Raw genomic sequence first — 26890 nt, 5'->3', positions numbered from 1 at the left:
GAATTTACAGTCAAGGCTGGTACAACTCACCGAGCTCTTAACAAGTTAGATCCTTTCTTCCTTTCTTCCTTCCATCCATCCATCCACCCACCCATCCCACTACTGGGAGTGCCTACTGTATACCAGGACCTGGATCGGGCTGGAGAATGTCAGGTACAAGACCCTGCTGGTGGGTAAGGGTGGATGAAATCTATGATGATGACGTGTCATGCTAAGCTAGATGCTGATGTACTTCTCAGGTTTTGAAACAATACCAATTATCTGCAAAGAGGAATGGGGGAGAGAAGAAAAGTTTTGAAACTAGTTATGAAGTGGCCCTGACTCTCTGGGACAGTGTTTGGCTCCTCCACCTACAGGGCCAGTCCAGTGAGAGTCAACGGGAAGCCCCTCCCGCCGGCCCGTGGAGTGGCACTGCCTCTTAAGGCCGCTCGGGGGCGCTGTGGGGGCTCTGGAGCGGGCGGCTCTCGGCTCTCGGGCGGCCGCTGCGCTCGCTCGCTCGACACTCACTCGCCCGGAGGTTTCCCCGCCGGCCGCGTCCCGTCCCGTCCGCTCCCTGCGAACTCAGTGTGCCCTCTGCACGTCCCCGGGCCCGCTCCCGCCCGGTTACGCCAGACGCCGATCTGCCCGACGGCGACATGGGCGTCCCCCTAGTCCTGGAGGCTGGCAGCCGGCGCTGGGGGCCTGTGCTCCTCGCCTTCTTCCTGGCTGCCTCCCGAGGTAAGGTCGGCGGAGCCTGGGTGCTGGGAGGAGCACCGGGAGAGCACGGCGGGCAGGGTGGGGGGGGTCACAGGTCAGATGGGGGTGCCCTGGGAGCCCCCTTCAGCCTGCCCTGACCCCCACCCTGCGGCAGGGAAGCTGCTAGAACTGCTTGGCAGGGGACAGCAGCTCTCTGCCACGAAGTGCCCTGGCGGGGCGGTGGGGCACATCTGTATGCTGACAGCTGCCCAAGCAGCTGCCTAGCCAACCCTTCCCTGCCCAGAGAGCCCAGGGCACGGGTACCTTCTGCAGAAAGGAGATGAACATGGTGGAGACGGCCCACTGTGTTCTAGTGGATGCCACTGGCATTTGACACCTGCGGCATCTCCCTGCCCCGCCTCTGGGCTTTAGGATCTCACGTGGCACAGGAGTTGTATATTCTCAGCCAGTGCCCTGTACCCCAGTGACACCCCGGGTTGAGCCTTGGTGGGCACTGGTCCACTCCTGGACGTGGGTGCCCGTCTCATCCTTATCCTGATGGCTGAGAGCTGAGTGGTCGGCTGATTCTGGGCATCCTAGCAAAGCTGCAGCTCAGGGACAAGTGTGGGGCACTGGGAAGAATGTGGGATGCTTCCTAGCTTGCCTGTGAGCCCCTTCTGGGTCCTTAGATAACTTACAGCATCTTTCTAGCCTCAGTTTTCTCAGCTCAAACACAGAGGCCATATGCAGGGAGGTGCCACTTTCCTCTTCCAAAGTCCATACTGTCACAACTCCAGGTTATATCCTAGTCAGGGCTCCTGGGGGTGGGGTCCCGGTACTCACAGCCTTGCCCCTGGTTCTTGCCTGTTCAGCACTGAAGCAGCTGAATTTCAAGGGAAGCGGGGGCCGGCAGGCAGCCTATGGAACTAAACTTTAAACTTTTTCCCTGGGAAGCCTCGGGGAAAGTGTGAGTCATGCAGGGAGTCAGAGGGAGGCAGGAGGGAGGTGGGGAGCTTGGCAAGGGACCCAGTGGACAAGTCAGAAGAAAAGGGAGGAAGGGAAGGACAGGCTAAGAGCAAGAGGAGGAGGAGGCTGAGAGAACCTGGAAAACACCTCAGAAACAAACTGGGGAACCTGCAGGCAGCACATTATCACAGCACTGGGAGACCTGCCTGGGCCTCCAGTGAGGGGAGGAAGTCCCACCCCACAGACAGACCTGCCTGAGCCCCAAATTAGACCCTCCCCACGAAGAGCCAGAGGGGGTGGGGAAGCAGTCTTGGCACCAAGGCCATGGATCACAGTGGACATGGCTTCCCAAGGGAGCAGGGGGTGGTGGCGGGCAAGAAGGCCAGCATCCCACCTACCACAGACCACCTGCCCTGCCCCATCCTTTCCAAGAGACCCCGAGAGGCCCTGCAGTTTTCTTACCCCTGCCGTGCCCTCTTCTGGCTGGGCCACTCTCTGTTCAGCAGCCCCAGTTTGGGAAACTGAGTCCTAGAGCACTGGGACCAAGGGAGCCAGGTTGTGGAGTGGCCAGCAGCAGAGTGCTCAGAGCCCCTCATCCATATTGTCTGTATGGCTGGGAGCCTTGACTCCCAGAGGTCTCGGCTATTTAAACAATTTGGTCCTCCATCTCTTCCTGGGCCCAGCTCGGGGAGATAGATAATTAGGGTTTGAAGCAGCGAAAGGAATCAGGAGAATTCTTTCAGTCCAAACTACTCTGGGACTCAGTATTCTTAACTGAAGTATGACTATTCATGCTGCCCCCCAGTACGGTGTGCAACAAGGGAGATAAGACATGGGGAGGCCTGGTTTCAGGTATGGTCAGGGGTGTCTGTGAGTTGGAAAGGCCTGCTCGGCAGTCCGCTGAGGTGCTGGGTTGCCGTGAACAGGACTGTTCAAGGTCAAAGCCTTGATGCTTTGGGAAGGTGAGATGGAGGTGGCTGGTGCAGACTCTTGGGGCTGGGCCAGCACCATGGAGAATGGTGGTGGTGAGCATGGTGCTCAGAAGCCCAAGAAAAGACCGCTTTGCTGGGCCCGACTTGGGGTGAGATGGGTAGAGGGAGGCCCCTAGGAGCCAGGACCCAGCAGCCCCCAAGGGTGGCAGAGTCTCTTCTTTCCTGATTGGCATGCCTAGGACCCAAGGGAGGTATTGTCCTTGCCAAGTCCTCATAGGCTGAGCCCAACTCTGGAACCAGCCTAGGGAGGCATGCTGGGGCTGGAGGGAGACTCCATCTTCCCTTCATAGTAAGCAGGTTGCAGGGCCTTGTTGAGTAACCCCAGTGGTGCAAGCCTCTGACACAGCAATGATCAGTTCTTAGGAAATCTACCATCCACTGCCCAGAGGCCCTGGGGTGGAAAGCTGCAGCCTTGAGGCCAGCCCATGGACATAAGGGGACATCAACCTAGCGCCAGAGGTACCCAGCAATATTGGGTAGCCCCATTCTGGGCTGGGCTGGTTGCTCCCACTTTCCCCCAAGAAGAACAAGGGGTCCCCCCTGGGGCCTGACCTTCCTAAGAGGGAGGTGGCCCAAGTGGGAGATACACGGCTGGGAGGCCACCTCCCTATAGGGAGGAGACTGAGGGAAAGAAAAGAAGGAAGGGGTCCTTGGTGACCACTGGGTCCACTGGTAGTGGCCCCCTCAACCTGCACTGACCAAGCCCCTCAGACTGAGTTTGAAGCCCTAGGTTTTAAGCCCACTGTTCGTCCAGGAGCAGCCCGGCCTCACCAGGGAGGGTGAACCAGGGATTGGCGGTACAGCTTCTGACAGACCCCCAGATCCCCTCAGCAGCAGCGCTGGCCCACCCAAGGTCTTTCCGATGCCACCCTGTGTGGGAAGGATGAAGCCCTCTCTGGGCTTCTTCTGGTCCCTAAGCAACACACCTGCAGTCGTGTGCCCTGCCTGCCAGGGCTTCCTGTACAACCCCGTTGCTTAACAGTCTGGCTTGGGGAGTTGATCAGACTTATGTTCAAATCCCCAGATGGCCATTTACTGCGCTGTGACTGTAGGCAGGTTACTCAACATCCCTGAGCAAGTTCTCGCATCTCTCCAGCAGGGTGACAACAGCACCTCCCTCGGGGGGCTGCTGTGAAGATTCGCTGCACACCCAACACAGCGCCTGTCACCTGGGGAACTCTGGCTGTGTAGTGTTCTTCTGCCTCTTGGCTTTGGGAGGCCACATGCCATTGGCTCACCATCTGAGCTCCTCGCTGCCTGCAGGGTCTGGCAGAGTACCTGGAGCATGGGAAGGCACTGGCTGACTGGTTTCCCTGGGACAGGACTCTCTAGGATGAGGGAGCCCTAAAGGAAGCATGTGCTGGGCCCAGCCCCCTGTAGCCCCTCTCGGCATTTACAGCCTGAAACGTCTATGGAGGTGTCCCTAGATTTTCCTCTTGATAGTTCCCCAGAGATGGGGACTTTGTAACTTCAAGGCAATCCGGGCCCAGGGTTAGCTTGACTTATTGGGGTCTTGCTTGCAGCTGGTCTTAACATTCAGCCTATTCCCTTTGGCTGACCATTCCCCGAGAGAAAGAATGGCTACCATTGTGCCCATCAGTAATTCAGTAATGAACTTGCTCTGCTCCTGACCCAGCCAGCCTCGTCCCTTCACTTTTCAACATAGGATTTATTTCCTATGGGGACCCAGGGTCAAGGCCTGCCTTTGCTGTTCATGTACTGTGGGACCACGAACACACACTCCCCCTTTATCTGAGCCCTGGGCAGGCTGGGTGGCATGGTCTTGGCAAGGCTGGCCACTCGCTTCTGAAGGGTAATTCCATGATGGTGCTTCCTGACTGTCAGTCATTTGTTCATCACGTTGGGGATTTCTGCAGTGTCTATCACCCTATGTGTACTGTCTTTAAGTCTACACATTCTTTTACTTAAGTAAATAGATTCTAAAGGGAAATTTTATATCACTGCCATAAATGGAAAGTCTGTGTCACTTGCCATAAATAGAACAAAATCATAAAAGTACATAGTAGGAAAACCAAATAAGGTACATTCTAGTTGGAAACCATAGCCCGGGGAAGGCTCCAAGCCTGCTGTACGCTGCAAAAGAAGGAGAGCTTAGCAAGTAATAGTGATGTTTTGAAGACACACAGGCATCAAACTGGGACTTTCTCTTTGATGTAATCAGGACTGAAAGAGAATCGAAAAGGGATTAACCTTCTCTCCCTGTGATTCAATGGTATTTAATGTCACCAAACTGAAAGTAAAACTACTTCTGCTGTAGCTGCCGTCAGCTCCTCTTCCTCACTGGAGAAGCAAACTCACCACTGTGACGAGTGGCAACTGGTGGCAGGGGACAGCTTGGCTGTCCTAGAGAAAGGGAGAGAGGGCACTGCTCACTATCCTGAGAAGCCAGAAAAGGGGCAGCAGGCCTCTCTGGGCTTCTTCCAGTCCCTCATTTTCTCAGGCCCTGGTGCCTTCCACAAATACATGCAGCGGCTCTCGCTGAGGCCTTTCCCCATGCTGTGGCCAAGTGGCTGTCCCAGCCACCACAGGGAGAGTGGGAGAGGGAGCCTGCAGCCTCACTAGCCAAGTCACCCTGTCCATCTGCAGGAAGGAGATGAGGCCTCTAGTCTGCCTCTGGCTACTTCTATAGTTCAGGCCGCCGGAGCCAGATGACTTGGGTTCAAATCCCAGCACCACCACATACTATTCGTGCGATTCTATACCAGTTACTTAATCTCTCCGCACTTCAGTTTATCCATCTCGTAGGGAAGGAGGACTCAATAAGCGACTCCATGAAAAAGTGATTAGAATGATGCCGGGCATAGCGTTAAGTGCCAGCTACTACCAGGACCCCTGAGCCTCCCACGCTGAGGGAAGGGCATAAAAAGATCTGAAGCGGAACCTTAGGAAATCCTCACAGCTCAGGACCTTGAGGGCAGCTGGCTCGAGGTGGCAGTCTGGGCTACAGATGGTCATCCTTGGGGAGGGCCTGGGAGAGCTGAGGCAGGACAGAAGCATCCCCTAGTGGGCCTCCTCCCTGGGGGCTGTGCCGGCCAACGGCCTCCAGCCCCGGACGCACCAATGCTTTGTTTCCCAAGGTACTGGAAGTGCTGCTTCCTCCCATAGAGCCTGGCTTCCCCTTCCCGAACTCCTTGGTCTGATCTGAATGGACACTTCCTGCAGGAGCAGGTATCAATAAACACATCTGAGGTGCCCTTTGTCCTCCTGGCCCTGGAGCCCCATGGGCGGGCCTGCCGGCTTTGGGCCTCCAGCCCCTCGCCCCGGGGGCATTTCCTGGAGCTCGGTGCTGGAATCGGGTCCAGTCCTGATTGGTCCTTGATTCTGTTGCCCTCTATGCTCGCTCTGCATCTTGATAAAGACAGAGCCTGGCCTATTCTTATACTCTCCAAGGACTGTCCTGGAGGACAGGGCCTGGTGAGGAGCTGGAGACCAGGTCTGTGTCTGTTTGTGGCCCCCTCTGAGGGCGAAGACCTGGCCCTTTGCATCTCACACAGGGCCAGCAATAACAGGCCATCGGCAACTGTGTACTTACAGCTCCTAACAGCTGGACAGAGTTCAGCTGTTTGGGTGGGGCCTCCCAGGCCTGACTAATCAAGCCAAGGACACACCTCCAAAAGCTGGGGTGTTGCCTTGGCAACTGCCTGCTAAGCTCCTGCCCCGTCAGGGAAAACACACGTCTGTCCACACCCACACACACCCATCCCAGGCACCACACCCACAGGGTTTCACAAGGTGCCTGCTAGGGGGAAAAAGATCACACAAAACTACTGTCCTGAGATGAAGCCAAACAAGAGCTCCTTTCCCCGGTACTGGAACAGAAGCTTCTATATGAGGCTGAGCCCACCTGGGGCTGAGGGTCCTACTGCTGGAAAATGGCAGAAGCAGGACCAAAATCTGGGCGGAAGTCCCTTAAGGAGCTCTGCACCCCTTTGGCCTCTCTGCCTTGGGCCTGGCTCATCTTAGGACCTTGGTAAATATTTGTGGAATGCAAGAAAGATGTTTTCCGTTTGGGTCTGAGGCAGAGCAAGGATGGCTGTGTGGGGTGTGGAGAAGTCAAGTGGAGGTCAGTTCACGTTCTCAGTAGCTGGAGGGTGAGGTGTCAGCCCCACCCACTGGGGGGTGGGGTGGGGGACTCTTCCTGTCTCTAGTGCTGGCTGGTCCAAGGTGTGGGTCTTAGTTCAGCTGCGGAGGGCTATGCGGCCTTGGACAAACTGCTTGACTTCTCTGATTCTATTTTGTCATCTTTAAAATGAGCATGATAAGCCCTACATCAAGGGTGTCATGAGAACTAAAAGCGGTGAGTATAACGTGTTTAGCAAGTCCTAGCTAACATGTAAGAAGTGCTCAAATGTCTGTGGTCACCTCCGTGGCCCAATCTTGCCTCATTCCTCTGCCCTAAAGAAAGCCAGCCTGCCACAGGGTTTCAGAGCTGGAAGGGGCCTAGGAATGTGGAGAGTCTCTTAAGATAGAGAAGCAGGGAAGGGAAGCCCAGAAAAGGATGGGATCTGCCCAAAGGCACACAGCAAGGGCATGGCCAAGTGGGGACTGGCGTCCAGGCTAGAGTTGTTTGTTTGTCTTTTGAGGGCTGCACCCTCGGCATATGGAGGTTCCCAGGCTAGGGGTCGAATCAGAGCTGCAGCTGCCAGCCTACACCAGAGCCACAGCAATGCAAGATCTGAGCCACATCTGTGACCTGCACTACAGCTCAAGGCAACACCGGATCCCTGACCCACTGAGCAAGGCCAGGGCTCAAACCCGAATCCTCATGGATCCTAGTTGGATTCATTTCTGCTGCACCACAACAGGAACTCCCCAAGCCAGAGTTTTCAATCCTGAGGCCTAGAATTTCCCAAGTTCACAGCATTCTTCCTTTGGGTGCTTTTGCCATCTTACCCAGCAACCGATGAGGGCTGGGGTGGGGTGCTGGGCCCCACGAATAGCACAATGATGGATGGTTCCCACATGGACATAGGCTCAGGCCTAGGGCTGGGGGCTTTTTCCTGTCCCACGTGCCCTGGGCCACCCTGGAGCCAGGGGCCTTCCTCCCCACCCACTCTCCCAAGGCTCCGACAATGCCCCAGGTGTCTGAAAGGATCTGCCCCTGACAATAAGCAACATCCTCCCACCAAATAATTATAATTCCAGCTGGGCTATTTACAGCCCGATAACATGTGCGTCTGCGCGGTCATGGATGGTGTGGGGCACATGTGCTGTTTTCCCTGATGCGATGTCCTTCAGAGTCCCCCTCAGGACAGGCTGCCCCTGGGCCGTGTCCTGGCTAGAGTCTCAGACACAACAAACACAGTGTTTTCTCTCCCCATCGGAGGCCCAGGCCACTCCTACCTGGTGGCCCTTTTGCCGCGCACTCTCCCACACACCCAAACCTACAGCCACTGTAGCTTCTCCTTTTTCTAAAAGGGGAAGAAATCCTTCTGGGGCATATGGGGTGTTAGGGATTGAGCAACGCCCCTCCCCAACTCTGTCTCTGAACCCCAGCTCTGTGTCCCCCTCAGGCCTTTAAGGAAATTGTCTCTGGGGCTGAAAATTGCTGCCCGTGCAATTCTGCCATCACTAACACCATTGCTTGGACCCAGAGGGCTCTGGGCTGACTTTCTACTGGAGGCCTCAAGCCGGTGCCCCACTGGAGGCCCTGCTGTTTGCTCCCACCCTGCCCCACCTCCCTGTTCTTATGGACACCCAACCCACCCCCAAGCTAGCCTCATCTTGCCCACAACTTGGCCCCACCCTATCCACACCTCTGTCCACTTAGCCGTCCCCACCTTGCTCAGCTCTGTGCTCCATTTCTGGCTGCTGCCTCTGCCTCTACTCTACCGGTCCTCCTCCACCCACCCCAGACCTGTGGCCCTGGCCTCTACTGAGCCAGCCCCCTGCAAAGGCTGCTGGATCTGGATACCCTTGGGGGTAGCTCTGGGGCTGAAGACAATGTTTGGGAAATGGGAAAATAGGGTACCAGTTGGGAGCGATGCTGGCAGGAGCTCCCATATGGCCCTCTGGGGAAAGGGGGAGTGCAGGGCAGAGATAATCCAGGGTCCACTCTTGGGGTGGGTCTCTGTTCTTACTCAGAGGGGTCCCTTCTGTAGCTCTTCTCCGCCTTCATTTCCTGGCACAGACATAATGCAACAGCCTGGCTTCTACTGAGGACCTTGAGTGGCTCATCTCTCCTCTGAGCCTGAGGGTCTCGTCTATAGGACAATGGGCTTGGGCAATAGAATCTCTCCCTGGTTAGACCAAGAAGCCACACTTGTGGATCAGAAACTCAAACGTCCACAGGGCATTTATGGTGAGGGAGTGAAGTAGGCAAGGTGGAAACATCAGGGAGTCACGGGGACTGTGGCAGAAGCTAGAACACCAGTGCCCCAGCTGACGACTGCCTTGTAGGAAAGCTGCTTTAGTGTTTACCTTCTGATTTGCAAAGGGAAGCTGAAAGTTGGAATTTTCAAATCAAATTCCTGGTTTTTAAATGTTGGCACTCTAAAAAAAAAAAAAAACCCATAAAATACTTTGAAGGTCAGATAAAATATGTTTGAAGGCTAGGTGTGGCCTGTGGGCTGCCACTTTCTCAATTTTTCCCTTTCTGTACAGTGTCTAAGTGCTTGAATTTAATTTTGACTCTAGCACTTATTTGCTATGTGAACTTCAGTGAGTTCTTAACATCTCTGTGCCTCAGTTTCCTCATTGATGAAACCGAAATAAAAATAACATCTACCTTTACAGGCTTGTTAGACATAAGCATAAAGCTCTTAGCGTAGCACAAGACATGCTATTTCTTCTAGTTCTAACTAGATCCTGCTTTACCTGAAGCCTCCACGCTCCAGGTTCTGAGTTCATACCTTCTGGAGCTTTAGGCAAACCACCTTCCCTTTATGGGCTTCTGTATTTCTGCCTGAAAGGGAATTCAGCATCTTGCTAAAGAAGTTCTGACATCTCTGCTCACCTTGGCAGTGACTTTCCCAAGATCTGGGCATCCCAGTCATGGCTCCCTCTCACATGTGGGTGAAATGAGTGGGAGGCTCTGGGGTGTATCTGATCTTCTTACACTCTGCTTTAAATATGAGGCATGCCGAAACTGGACCACAGCTGTGATCAGTCATTCACCCCTTAGTGGGGAAGAATCTGAGCTTAGCTTCTCCATTCTATCCTGCAGAACTGTTTTCACTCCTAAGTAATGTCTTTTGAATTGCAGAAATGAGTCAGAGACCTCTCTAGCTCTCAGGCATCAGGCACCAACTTTCAGAGCACTTCCTGTAAATTACCTGTAGTTTTGTCTCAGCAATGGCAGGCACCTGTTTCACTTCTATGTTTTATAGTGAGGAGTCTGAGCCTCAGAGTCTAAGTAACTCAGCTCTGGGACTCCAGCGCAGGCTGGGCTGATTCCAAAGCTACACCAGGCTGCCTCTCTGCAGACTGGGCCAGGTTTTTAACCCTGCCGGGGGTGGGGGGGGGGGGCTGGTTTCAGGTAGTGGCAGTGGAAAGGACATATCCATTTGGGTCTCGTACATATTTCCAAACTCTGCTTCCCTCTCTGCCTACAAAAGCCCCTGAGACACCAATTAAAATGAAAATGCCGCTGATGTCAACTAACTAAAGCTATCCATCCTGTCTGCAGAGGGCATGAGAGCTCATGTCTCGTGTCCTCCTCTTTCCCTCATTCCGTCCGTCCTCTCACAACCCCGTGTTCTAGCTTAACATGTCCCTCATTGTACCCATGAGGAAACAGGCTCACAGCTAGACAGAATTGTCTTATTCTTTTTTTTTGTTTTTGTTTTTGTTTTTGGCTTTTTGCCTTTTCTAGGGCCGCTCCCGCGGCATATGGATGTTCCCAGGCTAGGAGTCGAATCAGAGCTGTAGCCACCGGCTTACACCAGAGCCACAGCAACGCGGGATCCGAGCCGCGTCTGAGACCCACAGCACAGCTTGCAGCAACACCAGATCCTTAACCCACTGAGCAAGGCCAGGGATTGAACCCGCAACCTCATGGTTCCTAGTCAGATTCATTAACCACTGCGCCATGACGGGAACTCCAGAATTGTCTTATTCTTAAGGGTGAGTGCTTCTGGGGGTCACCACAGTTAAATGCTGGGAGACAGGGGTAAGAAAAAGAGGACCAGGGGATATTCTCATTTGCTTACTGAGAACAAAAGGAACTAGAAAATATTTCTAAGAAGACGGGGTAGCAGGCAGGTGTCGGAAGGAGATGACCTTTTCTGTATTTCCTGTCCTTGTCCCTGAGACACCTTGATTTTCCTGCTTCTCCACCATCTTTCACTTTCTGGAATCCTGTCTGTCCATCAACCCCAAAAGACTCTCCCTCCTTTAAGAAGTCTCCTGACCATTCCCGGGAAGGTCCTGTCCTCTTTCCTTCAAGTGCCCTTTAGGGTGTGGGGTGACTGTGGCAAAAGGCAGGACTTGTCTGCCCAGCCAGGTCATAAGCTCCCAGGGGAGGCCCCATCTTCAGCCTCCAGGTGAGATGTAGCTCCTGGCACAGTCCTCACCAGGTAGATACTCCATTACTGCTCACTGATGAGGAGGTGGGAAGGTAGGGCCAGCCCCAGGAGTGGGAAGGACCAGAGGTGCGGTCAAGGGCAAAGAGCTGCTATTTCCAAATAGCCCTCTGCTCCCCATCCTGCTCCCACATGGCAGCTCTGGGCATGGAGGTTAGACATGCCAGGGGCCAGTATGGGCAGAGCCATGGTGCCCGCAGTGGGGGGACAGGAGCTGGGGCCAGGGCAAGTATGCCACCTGGAAGAGGAACACACGCTGGCTGGGCCCAGTTTGCTGCCTGCCTGGAGTCTCCTGTGCTTTGTCCAGCTTCACCTGGGGAAGTGCCTGTGGCTCCGCCCACACAGCCTGGGATGGAGCTGGGTTCAGGAGCTGATGAAGAAGCTGAGGCTTGGGGAGGGCAGCTGACTTATGTGGAGCTTGTGGCTAGGGGACCTGCATCTTTGAAACCCTAGGCCAAGGTTCTTCCCTGCTTTGGGGGCACTGGGAGTGGTGCCGGCTCAGGCGTGTGACTGGTTCTTGTCTCTCTCAGCAGGTCTGGTGGCAGCGTTCAAGATCACCACACCATATTCCCTGTATGTGTGTCCTGAGGGGCAGAATGTCACTCTCACCTGCAGACTCTTGGGCCCCATGGCCAAAGGGCACGACGTGACCTTCTATAAGACCTGGTACCGCAGCTCACGGGGCGAGGTGCAGGCCTGCTCGGAGCACCGGTCTATCCGCAACCTCTCGTTCCATGATCTTCACTTGCATCACAGTAGCCACCTGGCCAATTCCAGCCAGGATCTGGCACAGCGCCACGGGTTGGAGTTGGCCTCCGACCACCACGGCAACTTCACCTTCACCATGCGCAACCTGACCTTGCTGGACAGTGGCCTCTATTGCTGCCTGATGGTGGAGATAAGGCACCACCACTCAGAGCAGCGGCTCTACGGAGCCATGGAGCTGCAGGTGCAGAGAGGTGAGGGCTTCCTCTGTGGGACAGGCTGGGGGTTGTCGCTCTGGGACGGTGTCTGTCCTTGTCTGGGAGGGTGAGCAGAGAGGACAGCATGACCGTGGGAGGTGGTGCTCTGCCTCCGATTGTATGACCGGGCATAACACCGTGCTGGAGCTGTGTGATTGATTCTGGATGCGTGGTGCTGGCACCACAGGGGTAAGCATGTGAGACGGGGTGGTACGGTGTGTGGAGCTGTGTGAGTGTCTCTCTGCATAGCTGGGTGTGAGGGGGAGGAAGGGTCTATGGCTCTGTTTATGACAGGGGGACTTTTTAACAGGGGAGGGTGTACGAACTTGGGCTGGGCGTGTGACTGCTCACAATTGCATGGCTGTGATACATGACCTGGCATGAGAGTTACGAGTGTGTGTGTGTGTGTGTGTGTGTGTGTATGTGTTATGTGTGTGTCTAGGTATGTGTTATGTGTGTGTCTAGGTGAGAGGGTAAGGGGCAGTAGGCTGGATAGAGGTGTGGGCTAGGGCAGGTATCCACATGCCCCTGGGCATGGCATGATGATGGGCAGGACATGCCTGGCTGTGCAGTGAAAATGCCTCTCTGCGTGTGAGTGTGTCCAGCTGGGCAGACATTGCCAAGGGAACTGTAGCATGAGAACCTGTGACACTAGCCTGGACAAACCTCGCTGGCCTGCCACTCTCCTAATGACCCTGCTCTTTGCTCCCACAGGTGAAGAAGCACCATCCAAATGTATCCCATACCCATCTTCCTCTAAGGAGAGTGAAAGTAAGGATCCTCCTTCTTGGCTCTTCTGGGTTCTGTGTTCTCCGCTGTCCTCATCCTGGCTCGAGGCCTCACTCTGAACTCTGACCTCATCACCCCAAGCCCATGGAATTCCTGTTCCTCCTCCTCTGCTGCTGTCCCTCTCTTTTGCTTCCTCCGCCACCTGAGCCAGTGGGCCGCAGTCCCCCAGAAGCCCATGCCCCTTCCGAGGCCCAAAGCCTGGGGAAGCTGGCTCCTGGAGTCCCAGCTCTGGACACCCTGGGTGGGCTGTGCCCTGGCAGTGACTTCTGGCCAGGTGCCCCCATGAAAGGTACTGAGTGCCACAGGCTGCTGAGCTGGTTTTCCGTGGGCACTGCCGCTGCCCACCAGCCTTCTCCCACATGGGAAGGTTGGGGGGCTGTGGTGGTGGAGGGGTCATACTGGATTCAACTACTTCATCAGAACTTTCTTGTTCTGTGTATGGCAGAGGAAGGAAGGGGAATGGAACTACATTGTTTTTGGAGCTCCTGCTATGTGCCCAGCACTGGGCTAAGTTGGTCCAAGTACTGGTATCTCAGTGGCTTCTTATGAGAACCCTGTGAAGGAGGCATCACCCCCACCCCCTTTTTTTTTTTTTGCTTTTTAGCACCACACTCGTGGCACATGGAGTTTCCCAGGCTAGGGGTCAAATCAGAGCTGCAGCTGCCAGCCTATACCATGGCCATAGCAACACAGGATCCGAGCCATGTCTGTGACCTATACCACAGCTCACAGCAACGCCGGATCCTTAACCCACTGAGGAGGCCAGGGATTGAATCTGCAAGCTCATGGCTCCTAGTTGGATTCGTTTCTGCTGCACCAAGACAGGAACTCCAGTGTCACCACTTTCACTTTACATACATGGAAATCGAAGCCCAGAGACGTGACATAACTTGTCTTAATTCACACAGCTGACAAGAGGAGCCTAGCTGGGACTGTGCTCAGTCACCTTTTTCCCACGTCTGGGGAGGAAACTGGTCCTGCAGTGTGGGGTGGCAATCGGCCCCCTGGTGTTTGCCCAGAGGTGCCCTATGGGGGATGGGAACACTGCTTCGAGGGGCGCCTGGGCACCTGGAGGCCGGGCGAGAATGCCCAGCAGCTTAGAGGCATCAGGCAAAGGGGAGATGTCTGAGGGGTGCCCTTCTTCTGAGAGGAGGGCTCTTAGCTTCCTCAGTCTTTCCTGCATTAGTTTTTGCTGGGCATCTAGTGTGCACCAGCCCCTGCCTTGGTTCCCCCCCGCCCCCCCCCCCATCCCCACCGCCCTCTAGGAGGACATACGCCAAAACTGCAGCCAGGGATGGGAACACTCTGCTATGGCCCCAGCCAAACCTCCACTCCAAGGCCGTGGGGACTTTCTACTCAAACTATTCTTTTTTTTTTTTGAACCAACAAACAGACCAGCCAGGAACAAAATTAGAACACAATTTAGTCTGAGCCAGACCCACATGGAGCTAAGAACAAGCCTCCCTGCCTGCACCCTGAAGGGCTCACATGCAGCCTCAGCACTTAGCCACTGCCTTCCTCACTTCCTCCTCTGGTGGCACCCTGGGGAGAAGGACCCCCTTGACAAGCCCCTTCCTTCTCACGCAGCAGCCTCATGACTGGGAGCGCACACGCGTGCCTGTGCATGGGACGGGACGAACCTCACCTGGCATGGCCCACGAGTGTTCACTTCCCCATCGCTCCTTCCACTCTGAACAACCCCTTACTCCCACTTCTGCCTCCAGGAGCTCCTGCAGAAACAGTCATCTCAGCCCCCACCCCCATTTCACAGATGGAGAAACAGGTTCAGAGGGGTGAAGGCACTTGTTCCCAGTCTCTCAGATCCAGAGCCAGGAGGAGAAGCCAGAGTGCCTGATGCTCACTGTGCAAACCCTGCCTGAGTGCCAGGGCCCTCCCCTCTGCCAGTACTCATTTTCTTTTCTTTTTTCTTTTTTTTTCTGGAAGCCTCAGTTTCTTTTCTTTTCTTTTTTTTTTTTTTTTTTGTCTTTTTGCCTTTTCTAGGGCCGCTCCCACAGCATATGGAGGTTCTCAGGCTAGGGGTCGAACTGGAGCTGTAGATGCCGGCCTACATCAGAGCCACAGCAATGCCAGATCCGAGCTGCATCTGTGATCTACACCACAGCTCACGACAACGCCGGATCCTTAACACACTGAGCGAGGCCAGGGATCAAACCCGCAACCTCATGGTTCCCAGTCGGATTCGTTAACCACTGAGCCACGATGGGAACACTAGTACTCATTTTGAAAACTAGGTGTATGCATTAAGTCTTGGAGACAGAATCAAGAGAGGCTGGAGGCACGATGCTAGAGAAACCAGCTGTGAAATGGAGAGGCTGTGGAGACTTGGGTCATGTTTCTTGATCTAGACTCTAGAGAAGCAACTGCTGGTATCCAGGGAATGGAAGTCACCTGAGAAATGCTAGGAGTCTGGCCGATAAAAGCCCAAGGATGAGGCAGAACCTTGAACGTAACTATTAAGAGTAGGTCAGGCTTCTTTTGCTCGGCATCTCTGCTCTCACATTTTGACATTTTCCTTCTTCTCCAGCTTACGGGGATGTGCAGCCTCACGCTGGCCCCTGCTTTCCAGGGCTATGGTCTCCTTAGAGGCCAAAGGGATATGTTTGCTTTTGTCCCAGCTGTCGAGGGCAGGGGGATGGTTTCAGTGACTTCTAGAGTCCCCTTTGGACTCCAGAGACGCTTGGTTCTGGAGGGCTGGCAATTACAGCTGCAGTGGAGTCTTAGCACTAGAGTAGAAGTGGTCTCAGATGAAAAGAAACCAGCTATACTTTGGGGTGGGGTGTGGAGGCTTTGGAGGGCACTTCCACCCTCTGGGCGCCATGTGTCCACTGAGCCATGGCAGCAAGTGAGTCCCTTTCCTACTGACAGGGAGGCAATCCGTGTGACCTGAGGGGCTGAGTCAGAAATCAAAATCACAATGCCCCCAGGAGCTGGTGGGTAAGACGATAGGGAGGGGTAGGGACTGGGGTGAGCACCCAGCTGCCCGTCTCTCAGGGCAGTGCCAACCGTTACACACTAGGAGGGGGGCCCAGGGCTGCTAGAGCCACTTGATGTCCAAGCCAAGTCGGAAGTCCACATTTTACATGAACTCTCTCCATTTTAAAATACTGGCCACAATGTTAAAAAAAATATGAAGTACTGCATTGGATGTATTTGTAAACTGAGTCTATTCTAGCGAGAGGCAGTAGGGTACAGTGGTTCAGAGCACAGAGTCTGACACCCGCCCAGTTGCTAGCCTCTCTGTGCCGTGGTTTTCTCCTCTGTAAAATGGAGATGATGGGAATTCCTATCATGGTGCAGTGGTTAACAAATATGACTAGGAACCATGAGGATGCGGGTTCGATCCCTGGCCTCACTCAGTGGGTTAAGGATCCGGCATTGCTGCGGCTCTGGCATAGGCTGGCAGCAGCAACCGCTCTGATTCGACCCCTAGCCTAAGAACCTCTCTAAGACATGGGTGCGGCCCTAGAAAAGGCCAAAAAAAAACAAAAACAAAAACAAACAAAAAAACGGAGATGATGACTTTAACCACACTTTCCAGGTTGTTCTGAGGCTAAAATGAGGTATTCCATGTAAAGAAAGCGCCAAAGCACCATGCCAGGCATGGTGTCCATGCTGGCTGGTATTACTTCTAATGCAGAATTTCTAGGCCTGGTTTCCCAAGTCATCTCATCCCTTACCCTGTGCCAAGTGGCAAGTAGGTGGCAGTGGACCGTGGATGCGGATCCTGTTTTTTTCGTTTTTTTGGTCTTTTTAGACCGTATGCTATGCCTCCGCAGCCTACGGAAGGAAGTTCCCAGGCTAGGGGTTGAATTGGAGCTGCAGCTGCCAGCCTACGCCACAGCCACGGCAATTCCAGATCCTTACTTAACCCACTGAGCGAGGCCAGGGATCGAACCCACATCCTCATGTATACTCTTCAGATTCATCTCTACTGTGCCACAGCAGGAACTCCAGTATCGTGTTTTCTCACAGACATTTGCTGGTGACCTATGTGCCTCGTAGGCCCCAGGGCCAGCTGTTGGCCACTGCCCTCCACTGCCAAATTCACCTTTGGAAAGATCCCAGTCCCTGCTATAAGACAGGGCCCCACAGCCAGCTTTGCCACCTGGTCAGTTCATGATGCTTCCAGCCAAGAAACTCTAAGTTGTCCTTCTCTAACTGCAGCCCCCATCTCCTAATGCTATCTTTGGAAGATGGAGGGTTGCTGGTCTTTGAAATCCTCTGAATGCCCACATCAGCTTGAGGTGGCAGGGGAGGTGATGAGAGGGGACTGGGACTGAGGAAGGTGGTACCCACAGAGCCCTGAGCTGTTGAGGGGCTGTGGTTTTTCACTGAATCCAGGACATGGGGCTAGGCAGCCCACCTCCCCGAGAAGCCACCTGCCCACCCCCAACACAGCAGGATGTTTGGTTTGCTTTCATCCAGCCCCCTCCCTGGAACCAGGCAGCTCCACTGAACTCCCTCTTCTGAAAACACCCTCGAGGTACTGGCAGGTCCTGTACAGAGACTTGCTGAGCAGGCTGAGCTCCTCCCTTCCCACGCCTCTGGGTAAGGGCCTGGCCTACTGCATGGTGCTGGCCCGGCAGCAGCCTCTGCTAAGTGCCTGACCACCTCCTCAGCATAAACCTGGCTCTGGATGGCTACCAAGCAGGACCCTCCCCTCCACCCCAACCCCCCAGATACTGGCCACACCTGGGGGGAAGAGTGGGGAGCTGTGGCAAGGCTGTGCTCTGCAGAGAAGCCCACGGTCTCAGAGGGCAGTTGGTCCAGAGCTGTCCCCAAACCCTGCCCTCTGGCCCCAGCCTAGGTTGTAAGGAAACCAAATTCTGATCCCCTAGAGGGCCCACAGAGGAAGAGTCTTTGGGGATAGGAGTCAGGCAGAGAGGTTGGGCCGAGCCCCCATGGCCAGCAGGGAGCGGGACTCAGTGGTCACTGACTGTCTATACCGCATGCCGCTCATTCCAGGCCAGAGGAGAGACCTGCTTTGATGACCAGAAAAGGGTGCTTTGTAGCCAGTTTCTCAGTGCCCACAATAAGGTCCTGTGATGGGGTTTAGGGAGATACTCAAATGTCTCAATTATAGACTACTTTACTTTCAATACTCTGCGTCAAAGTGCAGCCTGGCTAAGGTCTGCGGGGAACCTGCTTTAATGTGGAGTTGAACTTGCTTTGTAACGAGCCCAGCAACTGTTCCTGTACCAGCGGGTACTTCTAAAGAGCCTGAAAACAGCTTGTTCTCTTCCGCAGTCTGAACGAACCCCCCGAAAGCTTGTTTACACTGTCAGGTTGTTTAGCAACACAATGAGATAAAAACAGCCTTTATTCCCAAATAAGTGGTGTCAAGGCAACAGTGAGCCAGTCCACCTTCCCAAAGTTCCCTGGGGCCAAATTGACGTGACACGGTATCCCAGCCCATCCGTTTTTTTTTTGTTGTTGTTGTTTTTTTTGTCAGAAGGAAGGGCTGAAATTGGGAAGGAAGTGCATTTATGCTGGTTGTGGTTCTGAGGGCATGTCTGTTCTCAGCCAAACTCCAGGAGTCAGCAGATGGACTGAAATAAATTAAACCTCCCGTGCTGTTGGTGGGATGGTGGAGCCATGCAGCTTTTTTTTTGGGGGGGGAGAACAATTTAGCAATAGCCTAAAAGAAAATACACGTACTCGTTGGCTCAACACTTTCACTACTAGGGGTTTATGTTTGGATGTTCTAGCCCAAGTGAGCAAAAATGCGTACACAAGGAGTTCACTGCTCCGTTATTAGTTATATTGAAAAATGGAAGCAACCTACATATCCGCCAACAGGGGACTATTTGAATAAATTAGGGGTGAGCCACGTGATAATGCCCTAGGCAGAATGAGGTAGGTCTCTGCCGATACAGAGAGGTGTCCAAGCTGTGCGAAGTTGGAAAAGCAATTGTCATGTGATCCCATACATGCTGCACATGCAGAGACTGTATTGAGGCTGCACACTAGAAAACTTGGGACAATGATTATGTCTTTAGAGGAGGCCCAGGTAAAAGGGGAGGAAGGGACTTTTGAATATTTTTTTTAACTTGTCTTTTTTTTTTTTTTTTTTTTTTTTTGGTAATTTAGAAAGCTTAAAAAACTTTAAAGGTTGGACAAGGGTTCACATTTCCCTAATTCCCAGCCCAGGGTTTTGCCCCATGAATTGTACCTGTGAGATCACTTTCAGAGGCCCTGTCCCAGAGCTAAGGAGTTTCTCAAGGGATAAGTAGGGCTTTTTATTCATTTATTTTCTATCGCGCTCAAAAACCACATATAAGATTTGCCATTTTAACTGTTTTCAAGTGTACGATTCGCTGGCATTATGCTCACAATGTTGTGCAATTATCACCACCATCTATTTCCTAAAGTTTTCACTCAGGCTTTTGACCTTGAATGTGTGGCATGCGGTCTGGGAAGGGTCTGCTCTCCCTTTGCAGGGAACAACTGGTGGCCCTGGGTGGTCCAGCTGTTCCTGGGCTGGGGTGAGGATTCCCCCCCCCCCCCCCCCCCCCCCCCGCTCTCTCTCTTCCATGGAGCTGCCTCAGCTGTAAGCGCCTGGCCCATTTCTGGGTGCTCTGGGGTTTCCAGACCTTCTGTGCCTCTATGAGTTGCTGAGGGTCTGGCTGTGGGGCCTGGGTAAAGGTGGGTCCTCCTGCTGTTCAGCCTTCCATCTCTGGGCCTCAGTTTCCCCTCAGGAGGAGCAGTGGGAATGCAGCCTCACCTTGGCTGCCTCTTCGCCCTTTCAGGTATCACGGCTGCCGCCCTGGCTACAAGTGCCTGCATCGTGGGCATCCTCTGCCTCCCTCTCATCCTGCTCCTGGTCTACAAGCAGAGGCAGGTGGCCTCCAACCGCCGTGAGTATTCCTGCCCGCCTGGGCTGGGGGGTGGTGAGTGACCTGTCCTACTCGGCTGTGGGGATTAACTAAGGCAAAAGGCAGGCAGAGTTCTTCTTCTCAAGAGATCAGAGCCGCTAGAGTCCTTGGAAGGAGCTGGGCTCAATGACGGAGAGAGGAGGGGACCCAGATGTGCCACTTTCAGGGCTCGAGTGCCCACTAGCCCCTGGCAGTGCTGGCTTGGCACTCAATATCTGTTGAACGAATGAATAAGCACATGGAGTAGCTCAAAGTGGTTTATAAAAACGCTGCCACTTGAAGATCCTTTGGGGACCGGCTTTGATGTACAGGTAGGCTTGCTTTGCTAGCAATTATTGGGACAAAATGACCTTTGGAGTATCAGAACTGGGAGGGATCTTAGCGGTAACTTGGTTCAGCTCTTTCCTTTTATGGGCAAGAATTCTAAGATCAGCAGGGCTAAATAACTAACCAAATGTTATATAACTTCCTAAGTGGCAGAGCTAAGACTCAAACGCAAAGCTTTCAACTCACGCTTCTCAGGGACCGTAAACCCATTGCATGATAAAAAACACTCATCAGCATGCGTGTCATAGCCCAGGACCCCTAACCTGTAAGACTGCTGTGCCGGGTACCACGCCGAGCTTGTTATAATCATTCTCCCTTATTCCTCATAGCACCACTAAGAATTTGGTCCTGCCTCTGGGCCTATTCTACAGCTGAGCAAACTGAGGCACAGAGCATTTAAGCAATTCCTTTAAGGAACCACACAGCGAGTACGTAGTGGAGCCAGGTTTCAAACTGTGGCCACAGATACCTTTTCACCCATCTCTTCGGGTGACAGGGCCCCTTGCCCTTCCTTTGACCCCACCCGTGAGCCTCAGCTAGCCCAGTCCTCCAGGAATGAAAGGGTGGGGCCCTTGCATGGCCTCCCCTACCTCATCTCCTCTGTCTGCTGCAGAAGTAACTGACAGAGGCCGGCTCTGTCACCAGGTGGCTTTGGCTTTGGCTCTGGCGGGACTGTAACTACTTGACAGCCCTGTCTGTCCGGCTGTCAGTGGGTCACTCAGGGGCTGTGGCCATCTCTGCCTTTCTCCCAGGTCATCCTATTGCTCTCACAAAACCCACCACAGCCTAACGACACAAATACCCTAGGGTTGGATCTGGGGTGGGGGAGGGTAAAGGGGTTGGATCCGAAAGAGGAACCCAGGGGCTCAGCCCGGGAGAGAAATGCTTCTGCTCATGTGTGGAGCACTTCCATGGAGGTGGGGAAGGGATGAGAGACATGCTCGGCTAGGCTCAGCTCCCAGATAGAGAGGTGCTTTCTGTCCCCCTCACTCCAGACCACAAGGCTGCCTCTGGGCAGAGGATGAGGATGGTGCGGGGTTGGGGAGGGGGCTGCTGATCCTGCTTTGGTGCCTTGGTCTTCCTCATAGGGTCCCCAGGGATTGAGCCAAGGCTGGTGCCATATCCCAGGATGGAAGAAGGAAAATCAGAGAGCAGTCATCTCCAGGCCAGACCACTGTGGGGGGTGGCCTGAGGACATGGGGAGCCTGGGGTTTGGGCCCCAGTATCTCCCACTCCCCACACTGGGACACCTGCAGTTTAGGGCCTCCCAGAGGAAGGGACAGGTGAGCTGGTTGCTGATGGGCTTCAGTGAAGGAAGACTCTGGGGGGTGGGGAGGGCAGTGGGGGCCTGGGCTGTGCCATGATCAATGTTGAGGTGTCCGCTGAAATTCTAAACAATCCCCTTTTCTGTGATGGGCAGCTGCTTCATTGCACCTTATCCCCAGATATATTCTATGCAGTAGCAGGAAGGTATCAATAATTTATCTTCTAATAAAAGTATTCTTGAGGCCAGTCCCCTGCCCCTTCCAAAAAGAAAGAAAAGGAAAGAAAAGAAAAAAAAATGACCTGTTGCAGGCTCAGAGACAGACACAAGAGATGCCAGAGGGGACCACCCCAGAGAAACCAAGTGTGAAATGGAGAGGAAGTGTGGATTTGGGTCGCTGTTCCTTTTTTTTTTTTTTTTTTTTTTTTTTTGTCTTTTTGTCTTTTTAGGGCTGTACCTGCGACATATAGAGGTTCCTAGGCTAGGAGCCTAATCGGAGCTATAGCTGCTGGCCACAGCCACAGCCACAGCCACAGCCACACCAGATCTGAGCCATGTCTGTGACCTACACTGCAGCTCACAGCAACACCATATCCTTAACCCACTGAGCAAGACCAGGGATTGAACCCTCAACCTCGTGGTTCCTAGTCGGATTTGTTTCTGCTGCACCACGATGGGAACTCCTGGGTCACTTTTCTTGACCTAGATGCTAGAGAAGCAGCTGCTGGTTATGGGAACAGAAGTCCCTGCGAAATCCCAGGAGTCAGGCCACAGGGCAGAGGTTGAGTGACCTGGAGTGGGATGGCACATCAGGGATGGAGGGGATAGGGAGTACGTGTGGCACGCTCTGGGCAGGAAGCTGGCACTGAGCCTGGCATGGAGGGCATGCTCGGGAATGAGCCACACTCAGGAAAAAAGAAAGAGAAAGGGCTGGGAGCTCTGAGCAAGGCTGTGTGCTGTGGAAGCCAGTGAGCGTGGCAGCTGCTCTAGTGTCAGACACGCGTTATCCCAGGGCGGCGGAGAGGATGAGCTGAGGGAACGCCGAGACCCACACGGAGCCAGATACAGAGCTGCCCAGTAAACAAGGAGCCATGATTCCGATGCCTCAGAGATTTCAGGAACTTGTGTGCAACTTCCCCGTGGGTGTTCTGTTGTTGTGTCCCTCCCCCACCTTTTGTTTCCCCATCGTAATCGGCAGCGAAGCTCTTACAAAACGAGAAGGATCTGTGGGAGTATGTGGGGAACAGCGAGAAAGAAGGAAGTTGGGGTCATTGCATCTGGTTGGTGGCCAGTTTGGGTGGGTGGGGAACCCCCAAAGTGGGGCAGGGTGACAGCAGCTTGGATGTGGAGTAGAAAGGAGTAGTCTAGCTGAGAAGGGATGGGGATCTCGAGCCCCCCTAAGGTTCATCTAAGAGATGCTGCCTCGAAAGATGCCCTATTAGGCAAGGTGGAGGATGGGACAGAGAGAACCAGGAACTCTAATTACGAACTGAGCTTGCAACACCTCCGCTCAGCAAATCGTGGCTGATGCCCAGAACGTGACAAATGTCCAAACAGGAAAGAGCAACTCAGGAGCCAGGTCTTTGGTTGGCCCTGAATGTCTAACATCATCAAAGTGAAGTCATAGGAGAAATCACTGGCTGCCTTTGGTCCCCTGGTGAACAAATATTGTCCTATATATTTGTAAAAGGGAGCCCGAATTTCATTTATCACTGGACAAAATGGGCCACTCACTGAGGCCTCACCTGCTAGGCAGAGCACTGAGTGAAGAGAGGTGGGGTGAGGGCTGAGCACAGTCCTGCCTGGGCTTGCTCCTGTTCCCCAAGGGGCATTGCCAGCCAGGGCAGAGATGCTCTCTGGAGGAGCTTTCCCCCCTTTTTTTTTTTTTTTTGTCTTTTGTCTTTTTTTGTTGTTGTTGTTATTGTTGCTATTTCTTGGGCCGCTCCCGCGGCATATGGAGGTTCCCAGGCTAGGGGTTGAATCGGAGCTGTAGCCACCGGCCTACGCCAGAGCCACAGCAACGCGGGATCTGAGCCGCGTCTGCAACCTACACCACAGCTCGCGGCAACGCCGGATCGTCAACCCACTGAGCAAGGGCAGGGACCGAACCCGCAACCTCATGGTTCCTAGTCGGATTCGTTAACCACTGCGCCACGACGGGAACTCCGGGCTTTCCCTTTCTGACCGCCTTCTCTTTCTGTCTGTCCCTAGGTGCCCAGGAGCTGGTGCGGATGGACAGGTAAGGCCCATGGAGACCTTCCCGAGAACACGTCCTGCAGTCTCTCCCCATCCTGACTCAAAGCTTGGCAGGCTCTCTGTCCTCCTGCTTCTCCCTGGGCCATTTCTTCTTCTTCTTCTTTTTTTTTTTTTAGGGCCACACCCGTGGCACATGGAGGTTCCCAGGCTAGGGGTCGGATTGGAGCTGTAGCTGACCTACGCCACAGCCACAGCCACACCAGATCTGAGCTGCCTCTGCGACCTACACCACAGCTCCCGGCAACGCTAGATCCTTAACCCACTGAGCGAGGCTAGGGATCGAACCCTCAAGCTCATGGAGGCTAGTTAGTACATAAGGAGGTGGGGGGGAACTTTCCACTGGGACAGACCAGCTCTTTCCCCCTGTCCTCTCTGGTCACGGCTTATACCATGACAGGGCTGAGAAAACAGACAAGGCCTTCCTGGGCCCCCCTGTGCCCTGGGCCAGCTGTCAGGAAGGAAATACTTCTGTGCAGTAGGGCCCTTGTTTTGCTGCCTGGCACAGCTGGTTAGAAGAGCATCTGCCATCTGTCACTGAGGGCTACACATCTGTGCTGATTGGCTGTGCTCCCTGCCAACCCTCAGCCAGGAGGCTGAGCTCCAACTTGGATGAGCGATGCACCCACCTTTGGGCCTCAGTGGTCAGCCGGGTAGCAGTGGGGAGAGGAAGCAGCTGAGCCCGGGGCAGACACTGAAACATGCAAAGGAGGCCAGTGCACCTGGAGCTGTGGCTCCTCCTTGCAGGGCACCCCAAGGAGAAAGCTGTCGGGCCACCACAGGCCTCAAGGGCAGAGGCTGACCAGGCTCAGAGGAGGGTGGCAGGGCAGGGGTGCAGAGGCTGGGGAGTGTGTGTGGTGCGCTCCGGGCAGGAAGCTGGCCCCCAGCCTGGCATGGAGGTCATGTTCAGGAGTGAGCCACACTCAGGAACTTGGCCCCGGTACCAGCAACACCAAATCGAAAGCTCCTCCGGGTGTTTGAAAGGGGTGATTTTTCAGACAGGTCACAGGAAGTTCTGCTAGTGATCCTGCTAGAATCTCAGAGTTGGTGAGATCCTCAGAGGTTGTCCCTCTCCAGAGCAGGAAATGGGGAGGAGAATGCCTCCCTTCAGCTCAAGGCATTCAATCCTAATGCCATGAACTCTACTGACCAAAGAGAGACTTGTCCCTGGATTCCTGCAGCCAGGGTCCTGGAGGGCCTCCGCCCTGGGCTTCCTGCTTGGGCCTGGGGCGATGGTGTGGCTGGGGTCAGCTGCTCTTAGCTCAGGGCCGGCGGGAGAGTGCAGCCCTGGATCCTCCCTTCCTGCTGGGAAAGGCTGCTGAGGCCTGGCGGGGGAAAGGAGCGGCGAAGTGGGGCAGGTGCAGAGGGCGGAGGCTTCGCCTTGGCAGCACAGCTGACCTTCGGTTCTGATTCTCCAGCAGCAACGTTCAAGGAATTGAAAACCCGGGCTTTGAGAACTCTCCACCCTCCCAGGGGATGGTGGAGGCCAAACCCAGGCCTCCCCTGTCCTATGTGGCCCAGCGGCAGCCTTCTGAGTCTGGGCGGCACCTGCTCTCTGAGCCCAACACTCCTCTGTCTCCACAAGGCCCCGGCGATGTCTTCTTCCCCTCCCTAGGTGAGAGCTTCTCTTTTCCCGCACAGTGCTACAGCCTGTAAGGTCATGACCTCTCCATGGCCTGCCAAGCATCAGTGTCACTCCCCGTCCTCCCTGGGGAGTCACAGCCTCAGGGTGTGGGGTTGGGGGATGAAGGACAGAGCCACGCCCCCTTCACTCTGCTTCTCCTTTCTTTTGCAGACCCTGTCCCCGACTCCCCAAACTCCGAGGCCGTCTAGACCAGCTGGGTGCCAGTAGGCAGCTGTGGCTGGGCCTGGGGCAGGTGCATTTGAGCCAGGGCTGGCCCTCTGAGTGGTCCCTTGGCCTTGGCCCCGTTTCCTGCCTCCTGCTCCAAGCCCAGATTCTTTGAGGTCCCCCTGATGGTCTGACCTTCGACCCGTGGCAGAAGGGAGAAGGTACTGGATCACTCAATCCCTGTCTCAAAGACAGTCAGGTGCTGGGAACCCACCCCAGAGGCCTGAAATTCACCAGCTACTGATGCCAAATGACCTACATCCCAGAAGCCTCAGAACTGTCAGCTTCGTGGCAGCCTCTCTCCCTGGGACATGAGCCTTGGGACCTGTCGGTGCAGGTGGGCACTGGACATGCCTCTCAGCGCCCCCCTCCAGGCATGAGACACAAGACACGCTGTGGAGAGACTCCTCCCCACTGTGATGACCCAGCTCCCCCATCTCACCTGAGGCTGCTCATCTGTCAGACTCACTCTTTGTACCCAGGGGGCTCCGGGGCTGGGCCTGCCTGGCCCTGGGCCACGGGGGCCTTTCCTGGCTACCTCCCAGCAGCAAACTCACTGAGGAGCTGTCAACAGGTTAAGCAAATCTGGGGCTGCCACTGCCTATACTCTGGTTCCCACAGTTCATTGGCCAGAGGTCCCCAAACGGGAAGTATACACTGGGGCACGGTGGCCACTGTGAGCCAACTGGCCTCTTGAGCAATGCGAATGAGGCCAGAGATTGCACTACCCACCACAGATGGGGGTGGGGGTGGGGAGCCGGCGGGGCCTGCTGGGAAGGTGAGAGGGCTCCCCCGCCCCTGAACCATGTGGTCAAGGAGATAGTGACCACATAATGTATTGCCCAAACTGTGACACTTTTGAGTCTGAAGAAGGGGTGCTATTAAAAACTACATGGGCAACAGTGCGAACAAACCCCGTGGACAGATGCTAAGAGCTGGGTTTAAACCCCGACTCTGCTTCCGAGGGGCCTGAAGCCCAGGGATCCCTCCCTGCCCCATTCTGTTCCATTCCGTCTGTGCTGAGCCTTCACTGCAGAGCGACCCTATCAGGTGGGAGGAGCGGGCATGTCCATGGAAAGGCTTGTGCCCTCTGCTCTGGACCCTCTGCTCCCATCTCCTGCTTCAGGGCCTGACCCGGGTTTGTTTTTCTACACGTACACGAGGGGCGTCCTTGGTGGAATTAAAAAGTTTTAATGGATGGAGAGGAGTGGGGAGGGGTCTCTGTTCACTGGGGGCGGGGGGTGAAAATGGAAGGTGGGGCCTGAGAGGCGGAGAGGCGAGTTTGAGCTGCCCCAAGTTCCTGGGCACTGCGCTATGGAGGGTATCGTTTCAACTGGACCTTCGTCTGCCAGCAGCCTACGCTGGCTCAGCCTG

At 54.6% G+C, this 26890-nt stretch overlaps 2 protein-coding genes across 15 annotated transcripts in view; one reads left to right on the top strand and one right to left on the bottom strand.

Annotated features, from left to right (window-relative positions):
- CDH23 (cadherin related 23) overlaps positions 1–26890 on the bottom strand; it is a 441841-nt gene that overhangs the window by 40323 nt on the left and 374628 nt on the right. Inside the window, exon 1 of one of the 6 annotated variants that reach the window (XM_013983304.3) lies at positions 1374–1610. The exons of 4 other annotated variants lie outside the window; for them this stretch is intronic. The gene's annotated coding sequence lies outside the window, so the exon portion shown is untranslated. Of the gene's footprint in view, positions 1–1373; positions 1611–26890 lie in introns of those variants that run through there. One more of the 6 variants, XM_013983302.3, reaches the window with a different exon arrangement.
- Positions 502–26714, top strand: VSIR (V-set immunoregulatory receptor). 9 transcript variants are annotated; one of them, XM_001928537.6, is made up of 7 exons: positions 502–717; positions 11710–12135; positions 12853–12909; positions 19698–19805; positions 23626–23653; positions 25089–25282; positions 25463–26714. In XM_001928537.6, exons 1-7 carry the CDS (start codon positions 636–638, stop codon positions 25498–25500), a joined length of 933 nt encoding a protein of 310 aa, XP_001928572.1. In that variant the 5' UTR covers positions 502–635; the 3' UTR covers positions 25501–26714. The 9 variants fall into 9 exon arrangements, 4 of the variants coding, with proteins under 4 accessions (XP_001928572.1, XP_005671103.1, XP_005671104.1 ...); XM_005671046.4 differs by having other exon boundaries at positions 25086–25282; XM_005671047.4 differs by having other exon boundaries at positions 11707–12135.

Source organism: Sus scrofa, chromosome 14 (assembly GCF_054392235.1).
Source record: "Sus scrofa isolate SSC_HxYL_T2T_F1_AM1 chromosome 14, Sscrofa_HxYL_maternal_Yorkshire_Landrace_v2.0, whole genome shotgun sequence".
In the NCBI taxonomy this organism is placed as follows: Eukaryota; Metazoa; Chordata; class Mammalia; order Artiodactyla; family Suidae; genus Sus; species Sus scrofa.
The sequence above is the reverse complement of the archived record's forward strand: the minus strand, read 5'-3'. Positions and strand labels throughout refer to the sequence as shown.